General features: G+C 45.1%; 1 protein-coding gene across 4 annotated transcripts in view; it reads right to left on the bottom strand.

Moving 5' to 3' along the window:
* LOC110508266 (disintegrin and metalloproteinase domain-containing protein 22) overlaps positions 1-21,997 on the bottom strand; it is a 100,718-nt gene that overhangs the window by 37,527 nt on the left and 41,194 nt on the right. For all 4 annotated transcript variants that reach the window (XR_005040322.1, XR_005040321.1, XM_036967182.1 and 1 more), the window contains exons 5-6: positions 19,300-19,382; positions 6,552-6,615 (exon numbers count right to left, since the gene is read on the bottom strand). Coding sequence is in view for 2 of the 4 variants with exons in the window: in XM_036967182.1 (XP_036823077.1) it covers positions 6,552-6,615; positions 19,300-19,382 (147 nt within the window). In the remaining 2 variants the exon portion in view is untranslated. The remainder of the gene's footprint in view (positions 1-6,551; positions 6,616-19,299; positions 19,383-21,997) is intronic.

Raw genomic sequence — 21,997 nt, 5'->3', positions numbered from 1 at the left:
GTTCACACTGAGCACATGTGACAGAGTCTGGAGACGCCGTAGAGAACGTTCTGCTGCCTGCAACAGCCTCCAGCATGACCGGTTTGGCGGTGGGTCAGTCATGGTGTGGGGTGGCATTTCTTTGGGGGGCCACACAGCCCTCCATGTGCTCGCCAGAGGTAGCCTGACTGCCATTAGGTACCGAGATGAGATCCTCAGACCCCTTGTGAGACCATATGCTGGTGCGGTTGGCCCTGGGTTCCTCCTAATGCAAGACAATGCTAGACCTCATGTGGCTGCTGGAGTGTGTCAGCAGTTCCTGCAAGAGGAAGGCATTGATGCTATGGACTGGCCCGCCCGCTCCCCAGACCTGAATCCAATTGAGCAAATCTGGGACATTATGTCTCGCTCCATCCACCAACGCCATGTTGCACCACAGACTGTCCAGGTGAATGTTTTAGTCCAGGTCTGGGAGGAGATCCCTCAGGAGACCATCCGCCACCTCATCAGGAGCATGCCCAGGCGTTGTAGGGAGGTCATACAGGCACGTGGAGGCCACACACTCTACTGAGCCTCATTTTGACTTGTTTTAAGGACATTACATCAAAGTTGGATCAGCCTGTAGTGTGGTTTTCCACTTTAATTTTGAGTGTGACTCCAAATCCAGACCTTCATGGGTTGATAAATTTGATTTCCATTGATAGTTTTGTGTGATTTTGTTGTCAGCACATTCAACTATGTAAAGAAAAAAGTATTTAATAAGAATATTTCATTCATTCAGATCTAGGATGTGTTATTTTAGTGTTCCCTTTATTTTTTTGAGCAGTGTATTAATATGCAGTTTCATTTCAGAATATGTGAGCTATGTAGAATAATGTTTTGTACACATGAATATACTGGTTCATGTTTGGACTTTGTTAAGAAACAGTCATCTCAAATGAATCCCGTATGTTCTCTTGTCCAATTGTCTTTGTTTCCTGATGAATCCCTTTTTGGTAAGGTAGGATAGCAGTTTGGGGGGACAACTGCCTACAAACACACACATACACAGGCAGCCGCGGGGTGTGTGTCGTGAGTAGGATTAAGGTCTCACACAGATGGGCTCAGATGTCCTTGGACAAAAGAACAGGGCGTGGCCTGGGTTGATGGGGGAGACCGTATCTCGGATGAATTAATATAGAGTGGGGGGTGGGGGGGGCAGCACCCCTTTCATTCAGGCTTAGGAGTTCCAAGGATTTGCCCTGTGTTTGTGTGTGTGTGTGTGTGTGTGTGTGTGTTTGTTTGTGTTGCATCAGAGTGCATGAAGGGGGTTGGATAAAGGCCACAAAGGATCCCCCTAGTCCTCAACCCCCCTCACCACCACTACCCTCCAAGCCTGCACATTCATAGGCTACCCCCCCGCCCGTCTTCACACCCTCCACCCTCACCACCGCGTCTCCATCCAGCGCCATCCCCCACACCTCCCCAACCAGCCCTGGCCCCAGCACAGCCTGTGGGACTGGGTAGTCTGGGAAGTCCTGGGTACAGAGAGGGAATCCACTGAGTATCCCCATTGAGATGACTGGTTCTTTGTAAGCCAGCCAATCCACCATCCAGGAAGGGCTGTTTTTGGAATGTTACATTCTGTGATGCTGATCACCAACACCTTTCTATGTGCTCTGAGCACTAACAGCCCACAGATGTACACAATCCAGACAGACACCCTTACGGTGCACCCATGAAGTATCACAAGGGAGAAACAACCATGTCTATACATTCTGTTAATCATATTTCTATGCAAAGGAGAGGAGTGCCCAAACATGGAAGCTTTAATTCACATTCCCTATAATAACATCCATATTTTATTGAGACAGGCAGTGCAGGGTGGTGCAGGTGGGGGCAGGGCAGGGGGTGGCACAACCCAGACATATGGTGTTCTGTACAAAGACAACTCAGCATAAACTCCCTCCTACACACACACAAACAAACACACACACACACAAACACACAGATTTTGCTACAGCAGCAGCATCTTGCAGAGAACCGATCCCAGAATCCCAGTCCCAACATCCTGCCCACATAGAGCCATGTTAGTCAGCCTCTTGGCTCCCTTCCTGCTGCCTGGTTCCTCTTGGCTCCCTTCCTGCTGCCTGGCTCCATGGTTCTGGTTCCGCTTGGCTCCCTTCCTTCTGCCTGGCTCCCTGGTTCTGGTCCCTCTTGGCTCCCTTCCTACTGGCTGGCTCCCTGGTTCTGGCTCCTCTTGGCTGCCTTCCTACTGGCTGGCTCCCTGCTTCTGGTTACTTTTGGCTCCCTGGTTCTGGCTCCTCTAGACTGCCTTCCTACTGGCTGGCTCCCTGCTTCTGGTAAGTCTTGGCTCCCTTCCTGCTGCCTGGCTCCCTAGTTCTGGCTCCTCTTGGCTGCCTTCCTACTGCCTGGCTCCCTGGTTCTGGTCCCCCTTAGCTGCCTTCCTGCTGCCTGGTTCCTCTTGGCTGCCTTCCTGCTGCCTGGCTTGGTGGTTCTGTCCAGGCTGAAGGAGGGCAGATGGATTAGCCATATGGCAGACAGGAGTTATGCCGCCACACACACACACACCCCCAAACTGCCATGCCGTAAAAGTCACATCCAACCGGATCATATCACCGGATCAGCCAGGCGTCAGCTTGGAAGCTGTTTGTTCGCTTGCTATTTGTGTGAACACGTCTAGGTTTCAGATGTGTCTGGGTCTACCATTATTTTGTGAAGAGCTCTGTAAACTAGATTGTCTGACAGTTGTGTAAATACTTTATTCTAAAACAGACTGGCTGACAGACAGGCACACAGAGAGAGCTGTGGGGTATGTTTACCTAACACTACTGCCTGAGAGCATCTGAGAATACACACACGCACACACACACACACACACACACACACACACACACACACACACTGAAGCAGGGTGAAGGGGAACGCAAAAAAAAAACAGCAGGCATCTGTGTGTCTGTGTGACAAGCCTCTTAGAATGAACTGCACACCAAACAGGCTGTCAGAGAGAGAGAGAGAGAGTAGCCCCAAGAAGGCAGGCGTATCAGCAGCTCTAAGCCCAGAAACTGACGGCCAACACTGGGCTTGACAGCAGCACAGCATGGCCTTTTCCTGGAGCCAGGATGCTAATGACTAACAACTTATAGATGCCACACTGTGTGTGTGTGTGTCGAGCAGAGCGCTGCAGAGATTTTCTGAGTTAAGAGATCTTGGAGTGCAATTTTCCCTCGTTCTCCCACTCACTCCCTTGCTTCAATAATCCTGTTCCTCCAGGAAGACTACAGAGGAATGACAGAGGGAGAAAAGGAGAGGAAGATAGGGAGGGAAGGATGAAGGAGGCTGCTAAAACAGATGCCACAAAGCCACAGGCTCCCAGTGTTGTTCATTTCTGTTTCTCTCTCACCCCCTCATTCTCCCTCACTCCCACTGTCTCTGTCTATTCCTCTCCCTCACTCCCACTGTCTCTGTCTATTCCTCTCCCTCACTCCCACTGTCTCTGTCCATTCCTCTCTCCCTCTCCCTCACTCCCACTGTCTCTGTCTATTCCTCTCCCTCACTCCCATTGTCTCTGTCCATTCCTCTCTCCCTCACTCCCACTGTCTCATGTCCATTCCTCTCTCCCTCATTCCCACTCTCTCTGTTCATTATTTTCTCCCTCACTCCCACTGTCTCTGTCCATTCCTCTCACCCTCACTCCCACTGTCTTTATCTATTCATCTCTCCCATTCATTCATTTATCCATTCATTTTCTCTATTCTTCCCTCCTTCTCCCTGACTCATTTCACGTCCTTCTTCTCATTTTACACTCTCCTCTCTCTCCCCTCTCCTCTCTCTCTCTCTCTCTCTCTCCCCTCTCCTCTCTCTCTCTCCTCTCTCTCCTCTCTCCTCTCTCTCCCATCCCCTCTCCTCTCTCTCTCTCTCTATCTCTCTCTCTCTCTCTCTCCCCTCTCCTCTCTCTCTCTCCCCTCTCCTCTCTCTCTCTCCTCTCTCTCCCCTCTCCTCTCCCCTCTCCTCTCTCCTCTCTCCTCTCTTCTCTGCACCATAAGGTGGTAAACCTGTCAGATGGATATGCATTTTAAGAAGGCGGCTCTATATGACTGAAAAACATACACACACAAACCCGCACGGGCACTTGTGCTCGCTCACACACACACAAATACAGACACACGCACACACACACTCATACAGTGGGGCAAAAAAAGTATTTAGTCAGCCACCAATTGTGCAAGTTCTCCCACTTAAAAATATGAGAGAGGCCTGTAATTTCCATCATAGGTACACTTCAACTATGACAGACAAAATGAGGGAAAAAATCCAGAAAATCACATTGTAGGATTTTTTATGAATTTATTTGCAAATTATGGTGGAAAATAAGTATTCGGTCAATAACAAAAGTTTATCTCAATACTTTGTTATATACCCTTTGTTGGCAATGACAGAGGTCAAACGTTTTCTGTAAGTCTTCACAAGGTTTTCACACACTGTTGCTGGTATTTTGGCCCATTCCTCCATGCAGATCTCTTCTAGAGCAGTGATGTTTTGGGGCTGTTGCTGGGCAACACAGACTTTCAACTGGCTAGGCCACTCCAGGACCTTGAAATGCTTCTTACGAAGCCACTCCTTCGTTGCCCGGGCGGTGTGTTTGGGATCATTGTCATGCTGAAAGACCCAGTCACGTTTCATCTTCAATGCCCTTGCTGATGGAAGGAGGTTTTCACTCAAAATCTCACGATACATGGCCCCATTCATTCTTTCCTTGACATGGATCAGTCGTCCTGGTCCCTTTGCAGAAAAACAGCCCCAAAGCATGATGTTTCCACCCCCATGCTTCACAGTAGGTATGGTGTTCTTTGGATGCAATTCAGCATTCTTTGTCCTCCAAACATGACGAGTTGAGTTGTTACCAAAAAGTTATATTTTGGTTTCATCTGACCATATGACATTCTCCCAATCTTCTTCTGGATCATCCAAATGCTCTCTAGCAAACTTCAGACGGGCCTGGACATGTACTGGCTTAAGCAGGGGGACACGTCTGGCACTGCAGGATTTGAGTCCCTGGTGGCGTAGTGTGTTACTGATGGTAGGCTTTGTTACTTTGGTCCCAGCTCTCTGCAGGTCATTCACTAGGTCCCCCCGTGTGGTTCTGGGATTTTTGCTCACCGTTCTTGTGATCATTTTGACCCCACGGGGTGAGATCTTGCGTGGAGCCCCAGATCGAGGGAGATTATCAGTGGTCTTGTATGTCTTCCATTTCCTAATAATTGTTCCCACAGTTGATTTCTTCAAACCAAGCTGCTTACCTATTGCAGATTCAGTCTTCCCAGCCTGGTGCAGGTCTACAATTTTGTTTCTGGTGTCCTTTGACAGCTCTTTGGTCTTGGCCATAGTGGAGTTTGGAGTGTGACTGTTTGAGGTTGTGGACAGGTGTCTTTTATACTGATAACAAGTTCAAACAGGTGCCATTAATACAGGTAACGAGTGGAGGACAGAGGAGCCTCTTAAAGAAGAAGTTACAGGTCTGTGAGAGCCAGAAATCTTGCTTGTTTGTAGATGACCAAATACTTATTTTCCACCACAATTTGCAAATAAATTCATAAAAAATCTTACAATGTGATTTTCTGGAATTTTTTTTCTCATTTTTTCTGTCATAGTTGAAGTGTACCTATGATGAAAATTACAATTACAGCCTCTCTCATCTTTTTAAGTGGGAGAACTTGCACAATTGGTTGCTGACTAAATACTTTTTTGCCCCACTGTACATACAGAAACACACAAATACAGACACACGCACACACACACACATACGACACACACGCACACACATACAGACACACCATTATTTATTTATATATTTCTGCCAAGATGCATTTTTAAATTGATAGTTGTTGGCTCAATGACTGGATGTCTATGGGAACAGCTAGCATCTCATTGCACTAACGCTAGTAGTAATTCATCCCCCCTACCCTTGCCGCCACGGCTGAAAAGAATCCTAGGAGAAACACTGCACACAAACGAATATACCTTCTTCCCTTCCTGATTACCTCCACCCTAAACACAGACACAGAAGATAAAGTGTCTCTCACATCAACACATCAGAATCAGAGCTTGGTCTTTTCTCTCAGGGCGACAGATGTTGCTTTAAACCATCAGCTCTCTCTCATAAATACAAACATATACTGTATTATAAACTGGGTGGTTAGAGTCCTGAATGCTGATTGGCTCACAGCCGTGGTATATCAGACCGTATTGCACGGGTATGACAAAACATGTATTTTCCCTGCCATAATTACATTGATAACCAGTTTATAATAGCAATAAGGCACCTTGGGGGTTTGTGGTATATGGCAAATATAACACGGCTAAGGGCTGTATCCAGGCTGTACTCTGCGATGCTTCGTGCCTAAGAACAAGGGTAGTCTGCTTTGTGATCTGCATTCACGGTCTGGTCTGCAAGAGCTTCTAGTCCCATTCAGTCCAGACGACTACTATTACACAGTGTGTGTGAGTGTGTACGTGAGTGCGTGCGCATGTGTGAATGGATGGCCAAGGCCAGGCTTAGCCGAGGTACTCACGCTGATGTGGTCCTTTCCTCCAGGCTCGATCATGTAGGTGTGATTCCCATCAAAGAACATCCCACTGACAGAGAGAGAGAAAAAGAGAGATCAATATGACCGCCAGCCATTGCAGATGTAAACAAGATGGATGCCAGCACTCTCTCTCTTCTCTACAGTAACTGATGAGGACGGTGTGTGTCTGTAACGGCACTAAGAGGGATAGGTGTCTATGGATGGTTTATACTGGTACATGTCTATGGATGGTTTATACTGGTACATGTTTATACTGGTACATGTCAGGACATAAAAACACTGCAGGTCTGTTGTAAATGAGCCTCCTCTCCATAACTAACACTACTAACACTAGTAACCAACACTACTTACACTTGTAAAGAACACTACTAAGCAACACTAATAACTAACATTACAAACACTACTAACCAACACTACTAACCAACACTACTAACACTGCTAACCAACACTACTAACACGACTAACCAACACTTCTAACCAACACTACAAACCAACACTACCACTAGTAACTAACACTAACTAGTAACACTACTAGCCAACACTACTAACCAACACTACTAACCAACACTACTAACACTAGTAACCAACACTTCTAACCAACACTACTAACCAACACTACTAACACTAGTAACCAACACTTCTAACCAACACTACTAACCTACACTACTAACACTAGTAACCAACACTTCTAACCAACACTAGTAACTAACACTAGTAACACTACTAGCCAACACTACTAACCAACACTACTAACCAACACTACTAACACTAGTAACCAACACTTCTAACCAACACTACTAACCAACACTACTAACACTAGTAACCAACACTTCTAACCAACACTACTAACCTACACTACTAACACTAGTAACCAACACTTCTAACCAACACTACTAACCAACACTACTAACACTAGTAACCAACACTTCTAACCAACACTACTAACCAACACTACTAACCAACACTATTAACACTAGTAACCAACACTTCTAACCAACACTACTAACCAACACTACTAACACTAGTAACCAACAGTACTAACCAACAGTACTAACCAACACTACTAACCAACACTACTAACACTAGTAGCCAACACTTCTAACCAGCACTACTAACCAACACTACGAACACTAGTAACCAACACTTCTAACTAACACTACACAATTAGGATCACCACTTTATTTTAAGAATGTGAAATGTCAGAATAATAGTAGAGAGATTTTTGCTTTTATTTCTTTCATCACATTCCCAGTGGGTCAGACGTTTACATACACTCAATTAGTATTTGGTAGCATTGCCTTTAAATGATTGAACTTGGCTCAAACGTGTCGGGTAGCCTTCCACAAGCTTCCCACAATAAGTTGGGTGAATTTTGAACCATTCCTCCTGACAGAGCTGGTGTAACTGAGTCAGGTTTGTAGGCCTCCTTGCTCGCACGCACTTTTTCAGTTCTGCCCACAAATGTTCTATAGGATTGAGGTCAGGGCTTTGTGATGGCCGCTCCAATACCTTGCCTTTGTTGTCCTTAAGCCATTTTGCCACAACTTTGGAAAAATGCTTGGGGTCAATGTCCATTTGGAAGACCCATTTGCCACCAAGCTTTAACTTCCTGACTGATGTCTTGAGATGTTGCTTCAATATATTCACATAATTTCCCTACTCATGATGACATCTATTTTGTGAAGCGCACCAGTCCCTCCTGTAGCAAAGCACAACCACAACATAATGCTGCCACCCCCGTGCTTCACGGTTGGGATGGTGTTCTTCGGCTTGCAAGCCTCCCCTTTTTCCTCCAAACATAACGATGGTCATGATGGCCAAACAGTTATATTTTTGTTTCATCAGACCAGAGGACATTTCTCCAAAAAGTACGATCTTTGTCCCTATGTGCAGTTGCAAACCGTAGTCTGGCTTTTTTATGGCAGTTTTGGAGCAGTGGCTTCTTCCTTGCTGAGCGGCCTTTCAGGTTATGTCGATATAGGACTCGTTTTACTGTGCATATAGATACTTGTGTACCTGTTTCCTTCAGCATCTTCACAAGGTCCTTTGCTGTTGTTGTGGGATTGATTTGCACTTTTCGCACCAAAGTACGCTCATCTCTAGGAGACAGAATGTGTCTCCTTCCTGAGCGGTATGACGGCTGTGTGGTCCCATGGTGTTTATACTTGAGTACTATTTTTTGTACAGATGAACGTGGTACCTTCAGGCGTTTGGAAATTGCTCCCAAGGATGAACCAGACTTGTGGAGGTCTACAATTATTTTTCTGAGGTCTTGGCTGATTTCTTTTGATTTTCCCATAATGTCAAGCAAATAGACAATGAGTTTGAAGGTAGGCCTTGAAATAAATCCACAGGTACACCTCCAATTGACTCAAATTATGTCAATTAGCCTATCAGAAGCTTCTAAAGCCATGACATCATTTTCTGGAATTTTCCAAGCTGTTTAAAGGCACAGTCAACTTAGTGTATGTAAACTTCTGACCCACTGGAATTGTGATACAATGAAATATAAGTGAAATAATCTGTCGTTAAACAATTGTTGGAAAAATTACTTGAGTCATGCACAAAGTAGATGTCCTAACCGTCTTGGCAAAACTATAGTTTGTTAACAAGAAATTTGTGGAGTGGTTGAAAAACTAGTTTTAATGACTCCAACCAAAGTGTATGTAAACTTCCGACTTCAACTGTATGTATGTATGTATGTATGTATATTATTTTACTGCTCTAGGCATGTAATTATTGTTTGGATAACCTTATTTACTATTATGTATTGATTTTTACCTTGCTTTTCTTTCACTCTTTATGTGATGCATAATGCAGAGAACACCGGAAGAAGTATTATCATTTAATTACCACAGTAAATTATTGTAATGTTTGTTTATGTGTCAATTAATCCCATAAGGGATGAGTTGTCAATTGGCAATTTGACACGAAAATAAAATGTAAGTCATTCATTTCATTCATTAACTAACACTATTAACCAACACTACTAACAATATTAACCAAAACAATTAACCAACACTACTAACCAACACTACTAACCAACACTAGCCTTAACCACCACCTTTAGGCCTTTCTCCATCAAGGAAAACAGTCAGTAATATTGTCTTGGTTCGGGCAGTTCAAATATAGACCATAAAATGGTGCAATCTACAATGACTGGATATTGATATACGATATAGAGTGTATTCTCCACTGCCTTCAACACTATCTACAATACGGTATTACTGTGAACTAGAAGGTGGATGTCTAAAATAGCAACTCTGGGTTACTACGCACGCACGCACACACACACACAGGAAGGATAGGTAAACGTCCTCTGTAGTGTCATTGCGGGCAGCAATCATCTTAAACACTCACAAAACAATTTCCCATCCAGCATATATGTGAAGGTCCCCTTGTCCCTGTAAACTAGGCTGAGGGGTGTGTGTGTGTGTGTGTGTGTGTGTGTGTGTGTGTGTGTGTGTGTGTGTGTGTGTGTGTGTGTGTGTGTGTGTGTGTGTGTGTGTGTGTGTGTGTGTGTGTGTGTGTGTGTGTGTGTGTGTGTGTGTGTGTGTGAGAGAGGGTGCGTGTGCGTGCATGCAGGCTGACATGCGACTGTGAAGCGGACATCAATTAACGTTATCAGAAGCTTTTTAGGAGATTGCTCAGGTGAAGGTGTATACTATAGGAATGAGGGTCAACATCACACACACACACCTCACATCCAGGCTGGGATGATGCTCCACATACAGAGTTCACCTTCAGCACCAACTGTCTCTGCCAGACCGTACATGCACGCACACACACACACACACACACACACACACACACACACACACACACACACACACACACACACACACACACACACACACACACACACACACACACACACACACACACATGCACACATACACACACTATCTCTGAGCGTATAGCTCTGTATATCAGACTGCTATGATGGGACTGTCACAGCCTTATTGGGAGTTCACTGACTGTATGCCTAACGCAGATGGGTCAGCACACACACACACACGCGCACGCACACACACACACACACGGAAGACTAAATATCACCCAGGACAGAAGACAGATTGTCTGATCCACCATCCTGATCTCGCGAGCTTACACACAATGAGAGTGCAACGGTCAGAATGGTGGATCAGGCTAGGAGAGAGAGGGTGGTCAGGATGAAGGATCAGGATGGTGGGTTACTGTAAACAGTAACACAGTGGTCACACTGTCACAATGTGTGTTTGTAAACAGTAACACAGTGGTCACACTGTCACAATGTGTGTCTGTAAACAGTAACACAGTGGCCACATTGTCACAATGTGTGTCTGTAAACAGTAACACAGTGGCCACATTGTCACAATGAAGTCTGTAAACAGTAACACAGTGGCCACATTGTCACAATGTGTGTCTGTAAACAGTAACACAGTGGTCACACTGTCACAATGTGTGTTTGTAAACAGTAACACAGTGGTCACACTGTCACAATGTGTGTCTGTAAACAGTAACACAGTGGCCACATTGTCACAATGTGTGTCTGTAAACAGTAACACAGTGGCCACATTGTCACAATGAAGTCTGTAAACAGTAACACAGTGGCCACATTGTCACAATGTGTGTCTGTAAACAGTAACACAGTGGTCACACTGTCACAATGTGTGTCTGTAAACAGTAACACAGTGGCCACATTGTCACAATGTGTGTCTGTAAACAGTAACACAGTGGTCACACTGTCACAATGAAGTCTGTAAACAGTAACACAGTGGCCACATTGTCACAATGAAGTCTGTAAACAGTAACACAGTGGCCACATTGTCACAATGAAGTCTGTAAACAGTAACACAGTGGCCACATTGTCACAATGTGTGTCTGTAAACAGTAACACAGTGGTCACACTGTCACAATGTGTGTTTGTAAACAGTAACACAGTGGTCACACTGTCACAATGTGTGTCTGTAAACAGTAACACTGTGGCCACATTGTCACAATGTGTGTCTGTAAACAGTAACACAGTGGCCACATTGTCACAATGAAGTCTGTAAACAGTAACACAGTGGCCACATTGTCACAATGTGTGTCTGTAAACAGTAACACAGTGGTCACACTGTCACAATGTGCGTCTGTAAACAGTAACACAGTGGCCACATTGTCACAATGTGTGTCTGTAAACAGTAACACAGTGGTCACACTGTCACAATGTGTGTCTGTAAACAGTAACACAGTGGTCACACTGTCACAATGAAGTCTGTAAACAGTAACACAGTGGCCACATTGTCACAATGTGTGTCTGTAAACAGTAACACAGTGGTCACACTGTCACAATGTGTGTCTGTAAACAGTAACACAGTGGTCACACTGTCACAATGTGTGTCTGTAAACAGTAACACAGTGGTCACACTGTCACAATGTGTGTCTGTAAACAGTAACACAGTGGTCACACTGTCACAATGTGTGTCTGTAAACAGTAACACAGTGGCCACATTGTCACAATGTGTGTCTGTAAACAGTAACACAGTGGTCACACTGTCACAATGTGTGTCTGTAAACAGTAACACAGTGGTCACACTGTCACAATGTGTTTTTCCATTTTGTTTCACCATAAAGTACTACAAGAAGAACAGTCTTCTCTACTCTCATGGTGGATGGTTTAGAACAGTGGTTCCCAAACTTTTTATAGTCCCGTACCCCTTCAAACATTGAACCTCCAGCTACATACCCCCTCTAGCCCTTTTGCCATCATTGTAAGCCTGCCACACACACACTATACAATACATTTATTAAACATAAGACTGAGTGTGAGTTTTTGTCACAACCCGGCTCTTTGGAAGTGACAAAGAGCTCTATTATAATAATATAATAATAATCAATAATTTTGGTCTTTTTTTTAGCCATCTACATATAAAACCTTATTTGTTAATCAAAAATTGAGAATAACTCACCACAAGTTAATGAGAAGGGTATGCTTGAAAGGATGCACATAACTCTGCAATGTTGGGTTGTATTGGAGAGAATCTTAAATAATTTTCCACACACAGTCTGTGCATGTATTTAGTTTTCATGCTAGTGAGGGCCGAGAATCCACTCTCACATAGGTACGTGGTTGCAAAGGGCATCAGTGTCTTGACAGCGCAATTTGCCAAGGCAAGAAACTCTGAGCGCAGCCCTAATCAGAAATCTGGTAGTGGCTTCTGATTAAATTCAATTTTCACAGAACCGCTTGTTGCAATTTTGATGAGGGTCTCTTGTTCAGATATCGGTAAGTGGACTGGAGGCAGGGCAGGAAAGGGAGAACAAATCCAGTTGTTTGTGTCGTCCGTTTTGGGAAAGTACCTGCGTAATTGCACACCCAACTCACTCAGGTGCTTCGCTATATCACATTTGATATCGTCCGTAAGCTTGAGTTCTTTGCACACAAAGAATCATACAATGATAGAAATACCTGTGTGTTGTCCTTGTTAATGCAGACAGAAAAGAGCTCCAACTTCTTAATCATAGCCTCTATTTTGCCCGCACATTGAATATAGTTGCGAAGAGTCCCTGTAATCCTAGATTCAGATCATTCAGGCACGAAAAAACATCACCCAGATAGGCCAGTCATGTGAGAAACTCGTCATCATGCAAGTGGTCACACAAGTGAAAATTATGGTCAGTAAAGTAAACTTTAATCTAAAAACGTGTCAATACTTTGCCCCTTGATAACCAGCACATTTCTGTATGTTGTAAAAGTGTTACATGGTTGCTGCCCATTTCATTGCATAATGCAAAAAATACACAAGAGTCCAGGGGCCTTGCTTTAACAAAATTAACCATTTTCACTGCAGTGTCCAAAACATCTTTCGCGCTGTCAGGCATTCCCTTGGCAGCAAGAGCCTCTCGGTAGATGCTGCAGTGTACCCAAGTGGCGTTGGGGGCAACTGCTTGCACGCGCGTTACCACTCCACCATGACTCCCTGTCATGGCTTTTGCTCCATCAGTACAGATACCAACACATCTTGACCACCAAAGTCTATTTGAAGTCACAAAGCTGTCCAGTACTTAAAAAATATCCTCTCATGTTGTCATGCTTTCCAGTGGTTTGCAGAAGAGGATGTCTTCCTTAATTGACCCCCATAAACGTAACGGACATACACCAGCTGTCATCCAGCTGTAACGCATAGAATTCACTGGCTTGTATGCGAAGCAGTAATTGTTTCAAAGCATCTCCTGCCATGTCACTGATGCATTGCCTGTTCTAGCCACTCGGTAGCTCACCAGATAAGACGCTGCCTACTTGATGATGGCGCCGATGGAGATGGCAGCATCGCGACTAGCTCTTAAGCAACGTTGCAGTATTTTGTTTGTTTATTACTATTTTTTATGTTATTAGCTCAGGAATTGTTTTGTGTCATTACATACAGCCGGGAAGAACTATCGGATATTAGAGCGGCGGTAACTCACCAGAACTTCCAGCATTGTGACCAGAACTACGACTTCCCTGGAGCGGATCCTTTGTTTACTCTCGCCAGAGCAATCAAACTTCTTCCAGAGGCCAACCCAAAACAACAACGGCGAAGCAGAGGTACTCGAGGCAGTCTTCTTTTCTGAGTATTTTACTCACTAATGTCCAATCTCTGGATAATAAAATTGATGAGCTCAAGGCGAGAGTTGCTTTTCAGAGGGACACCAAGGATTGTAACATACTCTGCTTCACGGAAACATAGCGAGATATACTGTCTGACTCTGTAAAGCCAGTTGGGTTCTCAGTACATCGCGCCGTCAGGAACAAACATCTCTCCAGGAAGCAGAACGGTGGAGGTATATGTTTTATGATTAACGACTTATGGTGTAACTACGATAACATACAGGAACTCAAGTCCTTCTGTTTACCCAACCTAGAATATCTCACAATTAAATGCCGACCGTACTGTCTCCCGAGATAATTTTTGTCAATAATAGCCAAAGTGGTCTATATCCCCCCCAAGCGGATACCACGACGGCCCTCAAAGAACTTCACTGGACTTTATGCAAACTGGAAAACACATATCCTGAGGCTGCATTTATTGTAGCTGGGGATTTTAACAAAGCAAATTTGAGGAAAAGGCTCCTGAAATCCTATCAACATATTGATTGCTGTACTCGCACTGCTAAAACCCTCGACCATTGCTATACTACCTTCCAGAATGCATATAAGGCCCTCCCCCGCCCTCCATTCTGTAAACCGGACCACAATTCCATCTCGCTCCTCCCCTCCTACAGGCAGAAACATAGGTATTCCTCTTGTCCAGATGGGTTAGGGCAGTGTGATTGTGATTGCGTCGTCTGTGGACCTATTGGGGCGGTAAGTAAATTGGAGTGGGTCTGGGCCGGCAGCCTTGTGAGGGTTAACACGTTTAAATGTTTTACTCACGTTGGCCACGGTGAAGGAAAGCCCACGGGTTTTGGTAGCGGGCTGTGTCAGTGGCACTGTATTGTCCTCAAAGCGAGCAAAGAAGTTGTTTAATTAGTCTGGGAGAAAGACGTTGGTGTCACGGGAGTCGTTGTCTGAAGAAGAAGAATCGGACCAAAGCGCAGAGTGGTAAGTGTTCATGCCTTTTTATTGTAACTGAACACTATAACAAAATAACAAAGAGAAATAAACGAAACCGAAACAGTCCTGTCAGGTGCAGAAAACACTAAACAGAAAATAACTACCCACAACACACATGTGGGAAAAAGCTACCTAAGTATGGTTCCCAATCAGAGACAACGATAGACAGCTGTCCCTGATTGAGAACCACACCCTGCCAAAACAAAGAAATACAAAACATAGAACAGTGAACATAGAATGCCCACCCCAAATCACACCCTGACCAAACCAAAATAGAGACAATAGAGAGCTCTCTAAGGTCAGGGCGTGACAGTCGGTGTCCGTGACAGGGCTGGTTTTATTTTTGTAATCCGTGATTGACTGTAGACCCTGCCACATACGTCTCGTGTTGTGTTTGAGCCGTTGAATTGCGACTCTACTTTGTCTCTCTACTGACCGTAGCGTGTTTGATTGCCTTGTGGAGGGAATAGCTACACTGTTTGTATTCGGTCATTTTTCCGGTCGCCATGCCATGATTAAAAGTAGTGGTTTGTGCTTTCAGTTTTGCGCGAATACTGCCATCAATCCACAGTTTCTGGTTGGGGAAGGTTTTAATAGTCACCGTGGGTACAACATCACCAATGCACTTGCTATTAAACTCGCTCACCGAATCAGCGTATACATCAATGTTGTTGTCTGAACATATCCCAGTCAACGTGATCGAAGCAATCTTGAAACGTGGAATTTCTAGCCCTTGTTATTAATGGTGTCTGTTGCTTTTATACATGTCTTATTACTCGAACGTCGTAATATTCTCGCTCCAAAAACTCCCATGGCTTATTTTTCAAATTGTCATGTTTCGTTTCAAAATGTCTGAGCAAGAGTGGTTTTCTGCGAGAGAGTAACGGTTAATGTGATTGGATGTTAATTATTTGACTAGGCTACCTGTATTCGACATTGTGTTGTTATTTCACTGAACACTAGATGGTTTAATTTTATTTTTGTCAGTGAAACAAGGCTACTCAGGCGAGAAAAAAACCTCACCCAAATGTATAGCCCCGTTGGAAAATATAAATTTACTGTTTGACATTTTTTTATTTAAATGTGAATTACACTTTTATTTGGCGTACCCCCGACGGCAGAGCGTACCCCCGACGGCAGAGCGTACCCCCGATGGCAGAGCGCACCCCCGACGGCAGAGCACACCCCCGACGGCAGAGCGCACCCCCGACGGCAGAGCGCACCCCCGACGGCAGAGCGTACCCCCGACGGCAGAGCGTACCCCCGACGGCAGAGCGTACCCCAGTTTGGGAATATCTGGTTTAGAAGAACAGTTTTCTCTGAGTCTCATTGTGGTTTAGAAGAACAGTTTTCTCTGAGTCTCATTGTGGTTTAGAAGAACAGTTTTCTCTGAGTCTCATTGTGGTTTAGAAGAACAGTTTTCTCTGAGTCACATTGTGGTTTAGAAGAACAGTTTTCTCTGAGTCTCATTGTGGTTTAGAGCCTGATGGACACTGGGACAAGTACAGTGCCTCTCGGCCCCCTTGAACTTTGCGACCTTTTGCCACATTTCAGGCTTCAAACATAAAGATATAAAACTGTATTTTTTTGTGAAGAATCAACAACAAGTGGGACACAATCATGAAGTGGAACGACATTTATTGGATATTTCAAACTTTTTTAACAAATCAAAAACTGAAAAATCAGCCGCCTTAAGTTAATACTTTGTAGCGCCACCTTTTGCTGCGATTACAGCTGTAAGTCGCTTGGGGTATGTCTCTATCAGTTTTGCACATCGAGAGACTGACATTTTTTCCCATTCCTGCTTGCAAAACAGCTCGAGCTCAGTGAGGTTGGATGGAGAGCATTTGTGAACAGCAGTTTTCAGTTCTTTCCACAGATTCTCGATTGGATTCAGGTCTGGACTTTGACTTGGCCATTCTAACACCTGGATATGTTTATTTTTGAACCATTCCATTGTAGATTTTGCTTTATGTTTTGGATCATTGTCTTGTTGGAAGACAAATCTCCGTCCCAGTCTCAGGTCTTTTGCAGACTCCATCAGGTTTTCTTCCAGAATGGTCCTGTATTTGGCTCCATCCATCTTCCCATCAATTTTAACCATCTTCCCTGTCCCTGCTGAAGAAAAGCAGGCCCAAACCATGATGCTGCCATCACCATGTTTGACAGTGGGGATTGTGTGTTCAGGGTGTGAGCTGTGTTGCTTTTACGCCAAACATAACGTTTTGCATTGTTGCCAAAAAGTTCAATTTTGGTTTCATCTGACCAGAGCACCTTCTTCCACATGTTTGGTGTGTCTCCCAGGTGGCTTGTGGCAAACTTTAAATGACACTTTTTATGGATATCTTTAAGAAATGGCTTTCTTCTTGCCACTCTTCCATAAAGGCCAGATTTGTGCAATATACGACTGATTGTTGTCCTATGGACAGAGTCTCCCACCTCAGCTGTAGATCTCTGCAGTTCATCCAGAGTGATCATGGGCCTCTTGGCTGCATCTCTGATCAGTCTTCTCCTTGTATGAGCTGAAAGTTTAGAGGGACGGCCAGGTCTTCGTAGATTTGCAGTGGTCTGATACTCCTTCCATTTCAATATTATCGCTTGCACAGTGCTCCTTGGGATGTTTAAAGCTTGGGAAATCTTTTTGTATCCAAATCCGGCTTTAAACTTCTTCACAACAGTATCTCGGACCTGCCTGGTGTGTTCCTTGTACTTCGTGATGCTCTCTGCGCTTTTAACGGACCTCTGAGACTATCACAGTGCAGGTGCATTTATACGGAGACTTGATTACACACAGGTGGATTCTATTTATCATCATTAGTCATTTAGGTCAACATTGGATCATTCAGAGATCCTCACTGAACTTCTGGAGAGAGTTTGCTGCACTGAAAGTAAAGGGGCTGAATAATTTTGCACGCCCAATTTTTCAGTTTTTGATTTGTTAAAAAAGTTTGAAATATCCAATAAATGTCGTTCCACTTCATGATTGTGTCCCACTTGTTGATTCTTCACAAAAAAATACAGTTTTATATCTTTATGTTTGAAGCCTGAAATGTGGCAAAAGGTCGCAAAGTTCAAGGGGGCCGAATACTTTCGCAAGGCACTGTACATTCAACTGAGTCCCAACCCTACTTCGGCTGTTAATATTATATTGCAGCACGACAGGGTGTGTTTGTGTGTGAAGGCAAGGCAGGATGTACATTATGGTAGAGACCTGACTCAGCATAAGAGAGAATTCATCTCTCGCTCTCTCTCTCTCGGGCGCTCTCGCTCTCTCTCGTTCTCTCTCTCTCTCATCTTGCTGAGAGATGTATATAGTATATAGTCTCTTTGACTGACACAGGTGTGTGTCACTGCAGGTGTGTGTTTCTTCTGAGTGTGTGTGTTTCCTCTGCATTCGAGACGCCGATACTGTCAGATATATCCCAATACAGTCACACACACATAAACATACATACAACACACACACCTCCCTGCAGGGCTTTCTCCAGCTGACCCATCTCTCTCTCAGAGAAAGCACTGCTTTAGAGAACAACTAAAAATACCAGCCCGAGAAACAGAGACGTCCCACAGGACAATGCTGCAGGGAGGAGAGAGAGAGAGAATGGAGAGAGAAAGACAGACAGAGAGAGAGAGACAGAGAGAGAGAGAGATAGATGGAGAGAGCAGATGAAGAGAGAGAGAGAGAGAGAGAGAGAGAGGAGGGAGAGAGAGAGGATGGAGAGAGAGAGGGAGATAGAGAGAGACAGAGAAGAAAGAGAGGAAGAGGAAGAGAGGTGTTTGTGTGTGAACAGAAAGATAAATAAAGTATGACTGTATGTGTATGTTGAGCTGATTGGTAGCATCAAGCTACACAAATGGTGCTCCCTGGTGTTCAATTCAGCTCCCTGTAAGAGCCTTGGGATCAGGTCCAGGTGGGACCAACACAACATAAAGGAAACTGGCTCTGAGTGGCGGCCTTTGCGTGTCATGACTGGACCACACGCACGCACGCACATGCACGCACACACACACACAAAACAGAGAGAGAGAGAGATCAGCTAGTCTGCAATAATTATACTGGCATAATGCCTAAATGGGATAATTGCTATTTAGGCCTGAGATTGGGACACAGGGGGAAGGAAATACTGATCTGAGGAAAACACACACACACAGACACACACACAGAATACTCACTGCAGGCCGTGGCAGGTGGAGAGGGCCACGAAGGATTCAGGGATGTCCCGCACTATCCCCTGGTAATAACAATGTTCTCCTCCCTGAGAGAGAGAGAGAGAGAGAGAGAGAGAGAGAGAGAGATGAAGATAGAGAGATAGGGATAGATAGAGATGGAGAGAGGGATAGAAAGAGAGGGAGATAGAGAAAAGGAGAGAGAGAGAGAGAGATTAACACAACTGTCAGTGACATAGAGGACAGTAACTTTAGAGCCAATCCAACCTCCTACCCAGAAACAACCAAAGATGTCAGCAATGTGTTGAAAGGTGGAGCTACTACCATCAGTTTAAACACAAATCTACTCCTTACAGATCAACACGAGTGCCTGTTTTCTTTCAGGACATGGTCATTGTCCTGACCACACAATATACACATACTTTACATACTGTACACACTGCTGCACACTCTGAAGAAAGAGCAATCTATCACTGAGCATTTCGTAAGGAGATGAATCCAGAGCAATCAATCACAGAGCATTCCCCCTTAGATCCCGAGACTGAAGTAATCTATCACAGAGTATATGCTCACATAGACCAAGGGGTGTCTGTGAATACTAATACGTTCGACAGAATCAAGACTACAGGGACGTGTGTGTCTCAAATCAAAGTTTATTGGTCGCGTATACAGATTTGCAGATGTTATCTCAGGTGCACGGAAATGGTCTGGGGGCTCAACCAGGTCACATGCATCCCTGAACACATTTAATGATCTGAGAGGGAGATCTTCTCCTCCTCACTACTCCTCCTCTCATCCCTCTATCCTATCTTAACCTTCCTCTTGTTTCTCTCATCAGATCATCTACTGACAGGAAGCCACAGCAATGATCGACCCCCTTGATGTCTCTCTCCCTCCCCCTCGATGTCTCTCTCTCCCTCCCCCTCAATGTCTCTTTCTCCCTCCCCCTCGATGTCTCTCTCTCCCTCCCCCTCGATGTGTCTCTCTCCCTCCCCCTCGATGTGTCTCTCTCCCTCCCCCTCGATGTGTCTCTCTCCCTCCCCCTCGATGTGTCTCTCTCCCTCCCCCTCGATGTGTCTCTCTCCCTCCCCTTCAACGTGTCTCTCCCCCTCCCCCTCGATGTGTCTTTCTTCTTCCCCCTCGATGTGTCTCTCTCCCTCCCCCTCGATGTGTCTCTCTCCCTCCCCCTCGATGTCACTCTCGCCCTCCTCCTCGATGTGTCTCTCTCCCTCCCCCTCGATGTGTCTCTCTCCCTCCCCCTCGATGTGTCTCTCTCCCTCCCCCTCAACGTGTCTCTCCCCCTCCCCCTCGATGTCTCTCTCTCCATCTCTCAGGCTTTTTTAAACCACAGAGTGCTTAGGCCCATTCTGCTGCGTTAGGCTGCATGTGCGTGTGGTACATAAAGCCATATTTATTCATATAGATTTGTATGATGTCTAAGTGCTGTCTCTTCCTGGTCTATTTCTCCTGGTCTAACTGCCATTAGACAGGAAGTCGGCCTCTCAGAGGGAAAACAGCTTTTATCACTGGATCAATTCCTGCACTACACCTCCCCTGGGCCGAACACAGGGAGGCAGCTCTGCACTGCCCCACTGCATACCACGACTCCTTCTCTCTCTACCGGGGCGGCAGGGTAGCCTAGTGGTTAGAGCGTTGGACTAGGAACTGGAAGGTTGCAAGTTCAAACCCCCGAGCTGACAAGCTGACAAATCTGTCGTTCTGCCCCTGAACAAGGCAGTTAACCCACTGTTCCTAGGCCGTCATTGTAAATAAGAATTTGTTCTTAACTGACTTGCCTAGTTAAATAAAGGTAAAATAAAAAATACCACTACTCCCTCTCTCTCTACCACGACTCCCTCTCTCTCTACCACAACACACACTCTCTCTCTACCACAACACTCTCTACCACGACACTCTCTCTCTCTACCACAACACACTCTCTCTAGGCCGTCATTGTAAATAAGAATTTGTTCTTAACTGACTTGCCTGGTAAAATAAAAATAAAAAATACCACTACTCTCTCTCTCTCTACCACGACTCCCTCTCTCTCTACCACACGACTCACTCTCTCTCTACCACGACTCTCTCTACCACAACACTCTCTCTCTACCACAACACTCTCTCTACCACAACACCCTCTCTCTCTACCACAACACCCTCTCTCTCTACCACAACACTCTCTCTCTCTACCACAACACTCTCTCTCTCTACCACGACTCCCTCTCTCTCTACCACAACACTCTCTCTCTAACACGACTCTCTCTCTCTACCACAACACTCTCTCTCTACCACGACTCTCTCTCTACCACAACACTCTCTCTCTCTACCACAACACTCTCTCTCTCTACCACGACTCCCTCTCTCTCTACCACAACACTCTCTCTCTCTACCACGACTCCCTCTCTCTACCACAACACTCTCTCTCTCTACCACAACACTCTCTTTCTCTACCACGACTCCCTCTCTCTCTACCACAACACTCTCTCTCTACCACAACTCTGTCAGGAAGGAGGGAGAGAGAGAAAGAGATAGAAAGAGAGGGAGTGAGGAATGTGGAGGGAGACACTGACCGTCAAAGAATGTCTATCTATATCACTATCTATGGATGAGATGACTGTTACTTCTGTTGTCATTAGAGTTCCCCTCTCCTTCCTACTTCTTCTCTGGGGAGGAAGTACTAATGTGATATCACTCTCAGTCAATG

The sequence above is a fragment of the Oncorhynchus mykiss genome, chromosome 3 (genome assembly GCF_013265735.2).
Source record: "Oncorhynchus mykiss isolate Arlee chromosome 3, USDA_OmykA_1.1, whole genome shotgun sequence".
Lineage (NCBI taxonomy): Eukaryota > Metazoa > Chordata > Actinopteri > Salmoniformes > Salmonidae > Oncorhynchus > Oncorhynchus mykiss.
This window is presented reverse-complemented; position numbering and strand designations above follow the sequence as displayed.